The 13,090-nt window shown below is 35.5% G+C and overlaps 2 protein-coding genes across 3 annotated transcripts; both read left to right on the plus strand.

The window, feature by feature from the left end:
• The first annotated feature begins 5,678 nt into the window (after positions 1 to 5,678).
• Positions 5,679 to 10,272, plus strand: LOC131602571 (filament-like plant protein 7). Of its 2 annotated transcripts, none has more exons than XM_058874719.1 (5): positions 5,679 to 5,963; positions 6,693 to 6,796; positions 6,968 to 9,246; positions 9,364 to 9,424; positions 9,560 to 10,272. In XM_058874719.1, the coding sequence occupies exons 2-5, from the start codon at positions 6,698 to 6,700 to the stop codon at positions 10,025 to 10,027; spliced, it is 2,907 nt and encodes a 968-aa protein (XP_058730702.1). In that variant the 5' UTR covers positions 5,679 to 5,963; positions 6,693 to 6,697; the 3' UTR covers positions 10,028 to 10,272. The 2 variants fall into 2 exon arrangements, with proteins under 2 accessions (XP_058730702.1, XP_058730701.1); XM_058874718.1 differs by having other exon boundaries at positions 5,681 to 5,963; positions 6,687 to 6,796.
• Positions 10,273 to 10,999: 727 nt separating this feature from the next.
• Positions 11,000 to 12,718, plus strand: LOC131605489 (protein MAIN-LIKE 1-like). The gene is made up of 3 exons (XM_058877836.1): positions 11,000 to 11,167; positions 11,247 to 11,924; positions 12,056 to 12,718. The coding sequence occupies exons 1-3, from the start codon at positions 11,000 to 11,002 to the stop codon at positions 12,716 to 12,718; spliced, it is 1,509 nt and encodes a 502-aa protein (XP_058733819.1).
• Positions 12,719 to 13,090: the final 372 nt, after the last annotated feature.

The following is a 13,090-nucleotide window of genomic DNA, read 5'->3' on the forward strand; positions in this document are numbered from 1 at the left end:
TTCATAATTAAAAATGAGTTATAAATTTTTATTTAGTTTAAAAAAATTAAAAAAAGATTTTGTCTTAATTTTATTTAAAGAATAAATTTTATATTTAATTCTAAATATTCAAAATTTAATTATGAAATTAAAATGTTTTTGATTTATATAAGTTAGTAAAATAATTTTTAACTTTAAAATTGTTTAGGAAATTTTGATTCACCTTGATTTTATTGATTCACCTTGATTTTATACCTATTAATTGTATTGATTCACTTTGATTTTAATTTTTTAATAATTATTGAATTCTTTCGGAAGTGTATATCCGAAACATTCCAAGACCAATTTGGTCTTCGAATATTTCGGATATGCATCTCCGAACACACCCCCTTTCCCAAAAAGGGGATTTTTCGGAAATGCATCTCCGAAAACTCAAAAAAGGGGGTGTTTTCGGAAATGCATCTCCGAAAACACCTTTTTTTCGTGTTTTCGGAAGTGCACTTCCGAAATCACCCTTTTTTTTCAGAAAATAAGTGATTTCGGAGATGCATTTCCGAAATATAGGGGCATTCTGGGAATTTCGCCAGGGGTGGCCAAGAAGGTTAGGAGGTCTGTTAAGAAATTTCCATTATTGGGCTTTTTGGTTTGATTGATATCTCTAAATAAAGAGATTATACACCTTGTGGCATATATAGTTTTGAAAGAATACTTACGCCGTTTAAGAGTTTTGTGGAGTCGAGTTTTATATTGTTTTTCTTGTTTAAAACTATATCATTGTTATTTTTTTGTACTTGTGAAGTTTATCACATCCTAAATAATTCATTCTTGGAAATACTCATGTGGGTGTTTGAGTGAAAGTGAGGGGATATGAGATTTAGGGAGAACCTGAGTTGAAACTCACATGTAGTATTAGGAAAATGGAACTTAATAGGGAGAGTTTAGATGAGACCATTGCATAATATTGACTACTTGTAATCAGTGAATTTCCTTTTCTTTGGACTACATCCCTTCAGACGTTGGTGACAATTGCACCAATCTGAGTTACTTATTCTTGGTGCCTCTTATTTATTATTTGTTTATTTTTTATCTATTATTTCAGATCATCTTGTCTCTCATATTATTTTAAATTTGTGTGTGACATCTTATTATTGATCAAACAAAATTTTAATTGGTATCAAAGTAGGTATTTTGTTTTGGTTAGGTGTGTTTCAAGGTATCTACAATATTTTGTTTAAGATAGATCATACCAAAGAAGGAGGATTTGTTAATCATCCACTAATACTTGATTATACTAGTTATGACAATTGGAAGACCTACATGGTCACCTTTCTTAAGTCCATGGATAGCAAGACTTGGGAAAGGGTCATCAATGGATGGACTCCTCCTACGATCAAAGTTGATGATGATTATGAATTTGTGAAGCGTGAAAAATATTGGACACTTATCGAAGATGAAGATGCGCTTGGGAACTCTCATGCTATTTGTGCTATTTACAATGGATTTGAGTAAAATATCTTTAGGATCATTAACACATGCACTAGTACCAAAGAGGCATGTGAACCCCATGAAGTTGCTTATAAGATAATTTCCAAAGTTCGCATGTCAAGACTTCAACTCATTGCCACTAAAGTTAACAACTTGAAGATTCTTGAGGATGAAATTATTAGTTATTTCAATGTTCACCTTTGTGACATTGCTAATAACTCCTTCGCTCTTGGTGAAAAGATGTCATACAATAAGCTTGTAAGAAAAACTCTAAGATATTTGTCAAAGAGGTTTGACATGGAGGTTACCACCATTGAGAAAGCTCAAAATATATCCACATTGAATATTGATGAGTTGATTGACTCCTTTCTCGCTTTTGAGATGGCCATTGATGACATAATTGAGGAAAAAATGTAAAGATGTAGCATTCAAGGTTGACATTACTGATCATGAAGGCCATGCAGCCCATAAAACTTATGATAATTTAATTGAATATATTGTTATGCTCACTAATAATTTTAGAAAGATCGTGAGAAAATTTTATAGAATATTTAGGAACTATGTCACTTTATATATCAATGACAATCATTAATAGAGTCTGAAAAGTTGTAACTTTCAGCATTAAGGAGAAGATGGAAAAAGACAAAAATCCAGCAATCCCAACAAATATAAAGGAATCCAATGTCATGAATGTGAAGGATTTTGGGCATATTCAAACTGAATGTCCAAATTTTTTGAGAAAACAAAGAAAAATATATAATGTCGCCTTTTCAGATGACGAATCTAATGAAAAAGTGAGTATGATCAAACAAATAGTACTCTGGCTTGTACTACCCACTTCAAAGAGGTTCAAAATACTGAGTTACTTAATTCTAATGTATTTCCTAATGATAATGGGAATGAAAATAATGAAGATGAGCTATTAGATGATACCCTTCGTGAAGCATATAAAAATCTTAATTTAAAGTGGACTCAAGAATCCCAATTGATTTATATACAAAAGGAAATACTTAAAGTTCTTCTTTAATACATAACTCGACTCATGCTCACTACTACTGAGTTGAAGTAAGAAGTTGGGCGTCTCAATTCTAAATTTGAAGGAATGACCAAATCTGTATGCATGATAACTTCTAGAGTTGATAAACTTAATGACATTTTAAGTATGGGCAAACCTGTAAAAATATGAAGGGACTTGAATATACTAGTGGATCAACAGCCCCAAAGACTATGTTTATTCCTCCTACACATAAGAAATAAACCAAGATGGGTGGAATAATGTCATAACAACCTACCAAACACTATTAACAGCACATTAATGCCTCAGTCATTCCTCCCTGAGTTTGCCATTACTGTTGTCGATGTGGTCACAGTCGTCCTTTCTTCTATAAACTATATGGTAAAAATATGCATAAAAAACAAATATATCCCCAATGCAATGTAAAGGTTGGCCTGCATCCTCAACAAATTTGGCTTATTAAGCCTAAGCTTCAAGGTAATATTAATTGCACCTCTCTTAGAGTTTCATCTAGAGAATACTTGTACTTTGATAATGGTTGTTCAAGACTCATGATTGGTGAAAAAACTATCTATAAAACATCAAATCTTATTCCAACTTTTATGTTACTTTTGACGATGGTGTTAAAGGAAAAAATATTGGAAAGATTATATTGGACTATCCTAGTTTTCCTTGTCTTAAGGATGTGTTGTTGGTTGATGATCTTACTGACAATCTCATCAGCATCAGTCAACAATGTTATCAAGATTTAAGCATTAAGTTTAATAATGAAGAATGCATTGTTACAAATAAATAACACGCTCAACTCGTGAAGGATTTTATATTTATTGACAATTTCTACGTATGGTCACACATTAGTAGGAATCAGCCTCAATCCTATCTCATATCTAAAGTTGGAGAAACTAAGTTGTGGCATAGGAAGCTCTGGCTCCTAAATTCCATAAGCATGAGGAAGATTATTGAATAAAAATATATCATAGGCATACCTGATCTCAAGATCAAAGAAGGTAAAACCTGTGGAGATGTTCAGGTTAGGAAACAAACCAATATGTCATAAAATAAATTTCAACATCTCACCACTACTCGTGTTCTTGAATTACGTCACATGTATCTTATGGGACCTATGCAAGTTAAGAGACTTAAAGGTAAAAGAAATGTTTTTTGTGTGTTGATGAATACTCCAAATACACCTGGGTGGAATATATTCGTGAAAATTTTGACACCTGCGTTGTTTTTGAAACACTTTGTCATCGTCTACAATGTGAAAAAGGAGAAGAGATTGACAAAATCATTCACATTCGAAACAATCATGGCGGAGAATTTAAAACTCCAACTTTTCTTCTTTCTGCACTACTGAAGGCATTACTCATAAGTTCTATGCCCTCATCACTCCTTAGCGGAATGAGATTGTTGAAAGGAAGAAGTGTACCTTACAAGAAATGGCTAGGGTTATGATACATTCCAAACATATTCCATGTCACTTTTAGGCAAAAACAACGAATATTGCTTGTCATATTCACAATCGAGTAACACTTTGGTCAGGCACCAAGGTTACTCACTATGAGATATGGAGGGGAAGGAAGCCCAAAGTTAAATATTTTCATGTGTTTGTGAATACATGCTACATTCTTTTTGACCATGAACAAAGAAGGAAATTTGATCCAAAGAACATTGCGTATTGAATGTTTGACAATCATACAAAATATATAATGGAATCCATAAATGTTATTGTTAATGAAATCAAATGGAAATGATCCTCGACGAAGACGAAGATCCTGGTATCACTAGTCAAAATGATAAGCAACATGTTCTAGACAATATGGAGAACAACTGACAATTAGATGAGAAAGATGGAAATTCAAATGATGATGGAAATATTGATTCTGAAGAAAAGAACCATCATCAAGATAAAAAAGAATCATCGTATTAAAATATTATATAAATATAGACGAAGGAGTCACTACACAAAGAAAAGAACAAGTTAATTATAGAGAAGTGATATTTAATATATGCTTTATTTCAAAAATTTAACCAAGAATGTGAAAGAAGCCCTCAATGATGAATTTCGGGTCAATGTTATGCTGGAAGAGGATACTCAGTTTGAGAGAAATGAAGTATGATAACTTGTTTCTAGACCTATGATAAGACTTATGAGATTGAGTATATTACTAAAATGGATCTACAATAATAAGACTTATGAGATTGGGTATATTACTAAAAATAAAACTCATCTTGAGGCCCAAGAATATGCTCAAATCGAAGGGGTTGACATCGATGAAATATTTTCTTCATTTATTCGTCTTGAAACTATTAGACTATTACTTGACTTGTCATATCTCCTCAAGTTTAAAATTTATCAGATGGATGTGAAAAGTGTTTTTTTTTTTTAATGAATAGTTGAGTAAAACTTATATCTCGATATATTGAGAAAGAATAAATAAATTAAAAAAAAAAAAAACTAGTAATAAATCAAGGACTGCATTGACCATCATATTGTTTGGGAAATACACAACACTATTCCCCACTTTACAAAAATAAAACAAAAACTTATCCTATCAAATAAAGTATGCATTTTCTATTTTCTTATATATTTCATTTTTTTGTTGATCGATTTAATGCATTTTATGGTTTTCAAAGTCAAAAGTATCCTTGCATTATGCTTCTCACTTTTGTTAAAGCTGCCTATTGGAAGGTCATGTAGGGACACATGCCAAATAAATCAAACCATTCTCCAAATAGTTAACTATATTATATGATTAATCAAAACAGCCAATCACGCAAAGTGCTTTATTGGAACTTAGTTGCAAATTCACTAATAAGCAACAGCTTAGTTTAATCATATTATATGACTAACCAAGTAGCCATGGGCCTCATCCATAAATAAAAGGAAAAGAAAAAGCATCCATGTACAGATCTTTCATGATTAAAGATTTTATCTTGATAGCTATGTTTCTATTAAATTATTCTAATGATCTACATCCATGGAATTCTAAAGCATGTCAAATATCAATATTGTGATTTTAGCATAGCCTTTAGCATGCATGTTTAATGCCAAGCTTGTCAACATTTAACAGATAACCAAAAGAATCAATGTAGGCGTGTGTCTCACCTATACCACTACTAGTATACTACAACTGTTTCCATTAAAGAGTTATAGTCACTGTTACTAGCTTCTCTTTCACTCCATTACAACATGTTGATATAATAATAATATGTGAATATGATTTTTATTTTAACTTTATGGTAACATCTAAATAATTAATCTTAGGTGTATGGTGTGGAACTTTATATTAAAAAGCAGGTTTTGTAGTTGTCGGTGGAGATGTTCAGCATCCTATGATAAATGTCCGTTGGTAGTACTTTTTCTACCAGCCATTCCATTTTTCTCACTTCTTTTACTTTCATCTCCTAACACCATTTTAACACCAAAAGCCTTACAAAACCTGTTAAAAGTCTTCTTCTTCTTCATGCTACATTTTACAAGGTACAAACTCTAGCACTATCCTCCTCTCTTTACTCCTCTAGTGTACTTTTTCTTCTACTTGTTCTCTTCCATTTTGTAGAGTTAACTGTTGTAGCTGTTATAGCTTTTCACTGCAGAGCATTTTTTCTGTTTGCAACAGTGTTTTTCTTTCTTTCTTTGTGGCAGATTATAGCCTCTGTAAGTTTTAACTGAAAACAATGTTTCAATTGAAGTGCAACATACTAAAAATATGCATGGAAACATGGTGTATTTCTCTCTATTGCTCTAGGATCACTTGTAATAATAATTCTTTTATAAAGACTGAATATGACACCACAAGTTCAACCAAAACCTTCATGCTTCACTTGCATGGGTCATTTCCTTAGTATCATTTTTACCTAGTCCATTCTTTAGTAAGACTTCAAATTAAATCACAAATTAATATCCACCACTTGTTAAGAAGCCTCGCCGAGTACAACCGAAACACAGAGCCATGTGACTAGCCAGATACCCAGTCACATGGCTCTGCGTTGATAAAAGCGAACAAACGGGCACGTGTCTGTTTGCATGCTAGTAAATAATAAATTGACTATAAGATTCCCGATTCGTTAGTCTGCTTATATTTTTTAGATTGCATATTTTTTAGGACCAAATATAGAAGACACTAATGTAGGAAATAGAAATTCTCCTCATTGATAGTTATTGTACAATAGCATGAAGTTTTCTCTTTCTGGTCTTGAATAGCATCAGAAATCATGAGTCACAAGCCATGGCATTGGAGGAAAAAATCCATAGAGAAGATAATCTTTGCAGCTGAAAAAGTTGTCACTCCTTCTCAAGTCATTGAAAAAGAGGTACTTATAGCTTTATTTCACTCTTCTTTTTCTGCAAACCAGAAATCTATTAAGCCATTATTCTATGCTAAGTTTCAGCGAAGTGTTAATCGATCATATTACTCTTTTTAGAACTGAATTCACTGGAAAAATGTATGGTTTGATTAATATACCAACACTACATTTTATCAGGCAAAAGATCTTTCAACAGACAAGGAACGCGGATCGGGAAGATCGTCACGAAGAAGTCTAAACGAGAAGTTAGCAAAAGTCCTCCTTGATTCGCCCGTTGAAATAGAGTCTGGTGAAGATTTAGACAAAGAAGTGTCTTCTGAAGCTATTACTCCTACAGATGCAACATTGCAGAAGCAGAAACCTTTGCAGCCACTAACCTGTGTTCAAGAAGAACAAGAGCAAGCGCCTCGTGTTTCCATTTCAAAGATATCGAAAGAGCACGAGAAGGTTCAGAAAGAATTGGAAGAGAAGTTGAGGGAAGCAAATAAAAGGATAGATGAGTTAACTGATAAGAATACTTGTTTAACAAATGCGTTATTCTTCAAAGAGGAATCTGTCGCGGAGATTCTTCGATGTAAACAAGAAGCAGATGCTGAGTTTAACACACTGATGACAAGGTTAGATTCAACAGAAAAGGAAAATGCATTCTTGAGATACGAGTTTCACATGTTGGAGAAAGAACTTGAGATAAGGAAGGAGGAGATAGACTATAGTCGTCAGTATGCAGACGCATCACACAAACAATATCTCGAGAGTTCTCAGAAAGCCTCGGAGTTAGAATCCGAGTGTCAGAGACTCCGTCTCGTGATTCGGAAAAGGAAGAGTGAAACTGGAGTGATGAGAAGAGAGACAGATATGAGAAGAAAGAATTCAAATCCTACACGAGTATCCGAGGAGAGTATCGGTTTGATGAGCAAACGTTTACGAGATTTGGATGAGGAAAACAAGGCACTCAAAAGAGTTTTAGCCAAAAAAAACTCTGAACTAGATTCTTCGAGGTTTATGTATGGCGAAACAGCTTCCAGGTTATCACAGGCTGAGGTTCTGCTTAGAAAGTTTTCTGAAAATCACAAGTCCATGAAGCTAGCAAGGTATAACTCCGCGTCAAATGAACTTCCTTTAATGTCAAATTTCGACATTTCTAGTGATGATGAGGCTCTCTCTTCTGGATCTTGGGCGAACGCGCTTATTTCAGAACTCGAACATTTAAGAATCTCGGAGGCTAAAATTTACGAGAACAATAAGGCATTAGAAGTTCATCGTGACATGTATTCAATGGATGATTTTGTTGAGACGGAAAAAAGAGCTATAGTTTCGGTTGATACACCGGAAGGAGGAGGAGGATACTTATCTGAAGTAAGTGGAAGGGATATAGTACCAGTTGAACAAGATTTTGGCATTGATGAAAGGAATAAGAAACCATTTGATTGGCTTCAAATTGTTTTGAAAGCCATGTTGGAGGAGAAACGCATATCGAAACGAAGTCTCGATGAACTATTTGATGACATAAAAATCGCGCTCGGATGTATAAATCATTCAACTGCATGCAAATCCGATATAACTCAAAAGTCGTCGCATCCAGGAGAAGCCAATTCTTTTCATGTTAACAGTTTCAGTGGTTTTATTGAAGCAGTTCATCGAATCATCAAGCTCATCGAAGGAATTGCTCCGAATTCATTTGTCTGCAACAATAGTCAAGATTGCTTGGAGGAGAATCAAAATTCAGACGTACTGTCTCAATCACCTAAATCAAAAGATTACTTTGTTCATGTTTTCCAGTGGAAGGTTTCAGACTTGAGTCCACTTTTGCATCAACTTGTTCACACCTGCAAAAATTTATTAACAGGAAGAGCCGATTTCGAAAATTTTGTCGAGGAACTTGCATTTGCTTTGGAATGGAGCATTAATAATTGTGCTAACTCCACAAATGCTTCAATTGCAAGGGATAAGATAAAGAAGCACTTTAACTCTTTTCAGTCAGTAAATGAAAATCAAATTGATGTTAATGATAAACAATCATTCCACACACCTTCAGTTGCATATCCAGATGATCGGTCTGATGAGATTAGTCGGTGTGATTTCGTTGAAGAAATTAGAAAGTTAAAAGATGATCTGACGAATACAAAGTCGGCAAAGAAAGACTTGGAAGAAAAGGTGCTGTCAGTAATTGAAGAGAGTAAGAACTTGACCAATCAATGTCAAGAAGCGCAAAATAGCATTGAAGCTTTAGAATCAGAAATAGCGACATTGAAAGAATTGAAAGCCATGGCTGAAGAGAAGATTGAGACACAAATGATGATAAATGAAGATCTCGACATACAACTTACAATAGCTCAAGCAAAACTGAATAACATCTATCAAAAGTTTTCGTCGTTAGAATTTGAATTTGAGAATAAAAAGAACTCGTGCGAGGAATTAGAAGCAACATGTCTTGAGCTTCAACTCCAGCTGGAAAGGTAAACAGGAAGAGGGAAATTTCTTTTTACACCTTTCACCCTTTTCGATTTCAAGCATTTTACAATTTTCTTTTCCTTTAATGGTTAATGAATCTGATTTTGTAAACGTGGTAACAGCATCGCGAAGAAGGATTCTCCAACAAATGGCAAATGCGAAGTGGAAAAGATACATCAAACTGTAAGAAATTTGTATCTTCTTTAATCCATGAAATATAACAGCGATACCCGTGCTCTATAGCGCGAACAATTATCATTGACTCGTGATAATAACAAATATTTTTCTGCATGCTGCTATCATGCTATGTCATATCAGGGCTGGGAGATCACGACAGCTTCGTCAAAGTTAGCAGAGTGTCAAGAAAGTATCATCAACATTGGGAAGCAACTCAAAGCACTTGCTTCATCTACTGAAACTGCAGTTTTAGACAAAGTTAGCTCTGCAACTATGGACATTCCGTCTCAGAAGAAGAACTTGATCAAACGGTCTTCATTGCGGAACCATATGCTAGCCGAGGATGATGCTAAAGAAGGGAAACAAACCAGTCACGAAGATGAAGAAAGCAAACGTATTGAAGATGTGCAGAAGTCCCCCCTTGTTGAATCTGAAAAACCAAGTGCTTTGCAAACTCCTCGTGTGAAGGTTAATGGTTCAGAGCAAAACGATAAAAGCAATGGCACAAGATCGCTAGCAATTGTAGCGCATAAGAAATACGGAGGTTTTGATTTTCTGAGGAGACTGTTTACAAGAAGAAAGAAAGTGAGGAGTAAGGGAAGAAAGTGAGAATTAAGGGAAGCAAGTTGTTAGGCAAGGCATGACTGAGGATGGAAAATAAACCTTGCTCATTCTAGGAAAGGTTGTGTTGCATATATTGGTGGGGTTCATGTATATTGTTTGCTTTATTGAGATTTCAGATTTAACGCGTTGATAAATATTTTTACTGAGTTTGGTTTGTAATACAGTTTTTGTGTGATGCCGAAAATATAACAAAGAAATTAATTATCCATATCAGGTATGCTGTGGAGTATGAAGTTACTATTATTGAACACCAAATAACTAACCACTGTATTAGGAGCTCAAAATCATTCACACAAAATGACTTTCTCCTCTCCTCGTTGGATGGATTTGGCAGTGTGTGTTTGGATTCATGTTAAAAAACCAAATCACAATGGAAAAACCACATATTTTCATATGTTCATTTTTTTTCCATGATTTTAATCAAATTGATGGACATCTAAACACATCTAACTTTGGAAAATTTTACTTCCTACCCCTACATTTGCCCTTCTACCCCAACAATCATATTTTTTTGACGAAATTACCCTTACATAAATAGGAATTTTTTTTCTCATTTTTCACTTTTTACTGATCTTGAACAAACACTCTCCTTTTATCTGTACGAAACACAAACCGGAACACCTTGGAAAACTCTTCCGGTTCATTAATATTCCAAACCGGAACACATTTGGTAAGTGGTCCGGTTCAGAAAAATACTTCACGGAACACTTTTGGTTTCTGTTCCGGTGCGTTCGCTTCCAAACCGGAACACAATTTGAAACTCTTCCGGTTTGTTGCCTATGATACCGGAACGCTTTTGAAATCTGTTCCGGTTTGTTTTCATCTCCACCGGAACCCTTTTGAAAACTGTTCCGGTTTAGCTCAGTTGCAAACCGGAACCCTTTTTGGAACTGTTCCGGTTTGGTTTTTTTTATTTTTATTTTTATTTTTATTTTTTTAAATTTTTTTTTCAGGAAAATGCGTACACTTGGACCAGACGGGAGACCACATTCCCGCCGCCGCCGCGACGAAGCTGGTTCCTCTAACCCACCACCACAGCCAGTTGGATATCCTGGTGGACCATCAGATTTATCTTTACTTGTTCGATATCAAGACCATGTTGCTCGCCGGTTATGGTATGGAGAGGTAAGTAAAAATTATTTGATTTATTTTAAATAGAATTTATTATTATATCTTCTAATGTAGTTTTTTTATTTATTTTCAGGAAAGAGGCTCTAAAAAGGAGCTTAAAGTTGCTGGGCACGGGACGAAGCTCCAGGAGAGAGTGCCTCAGCAGCTCCCACCTGAGATTGAGGCTATCGTGTCTAGGTCAGGTCTGGCTTCTCTTCAGAGAACTAGCCTGACCAAGATAGACGTTAATCTCGTCTCAGCATTTGTGGAGAGGTGGCATGTTGAGACTTCGTCATTTCACATGCCATTTGGTGAAATGACGATTACTTTAGATGATGTTGCGTGCTTGCTCCATTTGCCTATCAATGGTATGTTCTGGTATCCTAATGAGCATGTCACAGAGCAGGTGGCTGTTGATCTTGGGTGTGAGTTATTGGGAGTGGATAGACATGCCATGGCTGTACATGTGCGTTCTTGCAGGGGAGCTTATTACTCACTGCAGTGGCTGTATGACAGATTCGTGCAGTACCGTGCTGCTGGTAGTTGGACTTACGCGACCAGGGCATATCTGATGATGTTGGTAGGTTCTACCATTTTTGCGGATAAGACATTTACCCTGGTTGAGGCCCGATATTTGCTATTGTTTAGAGATCTACGTGGGCTTAGTTCATACAGTTGGGCATCAGCGGCACTGGCCACTCTTTATCGCCACCTTGGGGATGCATCTATGTTTAGTTGCAAGCAGCTCGGTGGATATCCTACTCTTCTACAGGTATTTATGTTATTTTTAATTAATTATATGTTTATTCATATATTATAATTTATATATATATATATATATATATATATATATATATATAAACATTGGTATTAATGAATATCATTTAATTTATTTGTTAACAGTGTTGGATACATGAGTACTTTCCTACTCTGGGAAGGAAAGGAGAAAATTGGCGGTCAGACAGCCAAGGGCTTCCGAGGGCGATGAGATGGTTCTACAGACAGGGGGCTATCAAGGTGGATGCATATAGACCGATATTGGATGAGCTGACACCTACAGACGTCATATGGCGTCCATTCGAGGATCATCGACCTCATATTGCTTTTAACGAGCTATCTTTATACAGAGGTTTCCTTGTTTGGGGTGACATACATGTGTTGTACTTACCCGATAGGTGTCTTCGCCAGTTTGGTATTCGCCAGTATATCCCGCCTGCACCTCCTGCTGATACGCTCAGCAACGATGAGATTGCTGTGGAGTGGATTGGTTATCACCAGAGCGTGACAGATGTGATTAGAGGTACGGAGGCGGTGGGATACCCTCATGAGACGGTGGATGGATATTTAGAGTGGTATTACCGTGTGTCTCATCCTCAGGTTGTGCCGCCCCCACCTAGTGAGCGTAGAGAGGTTCCAGTTCCTGTCTTTGATGCAGGACCAGCTGATCCAGATTGGGCTCGTGCCTCCACACTGGTTCGCCGTTATCTCCGGCAGGTAGAGGCCGAGGAGGATGATGTCGCGTATGCTGACTTATTTGAGGTGTTGCGCATCGCCGATGAGCATTGACTATGTTATATTTTATTTTAGATATTACATTTTGGATAATTTTATGGTGCATTCTGGATTATATTTTGGATTCTATAGTTGATTTTAGTCTTTTGTTTTATTCTATATTTTATTGTATATTTTGGATTATATTTTATTCTATAGTTTAGATTCTATTTGGATAAGATATCTTATTTGGATAAGATATTATGTGGATAAGATATTGTGCGGATAAGATTGCCCTCATGGCCTATAAATAGGACCTCCTAGTGTTGACACAAAATATCATATTTTTCAGAATGTCTCTTGGTAATTTTATGGTTGACACAATTGTTTTCTATACTGGAACTAAGAAACCCATGAAGCTTTCAATACCTAACGATTGCGGGAGAC

This window comes from Vicia villosa, linkage group LG5 (genome assembly GCF_029867415.1).
Source record: "Vicia villosa cultivar HV-30 ecotype Madison, WI linkage group LG5, Vvil1.0, whole genome shotgun sequence".
NCBI classification, from domain to species: Eukaryota; Viridiplantae; Streptophyta; class Magnoliopsida; order Fabales; family Fabaceae; genus Vicia; species Vicia villosa.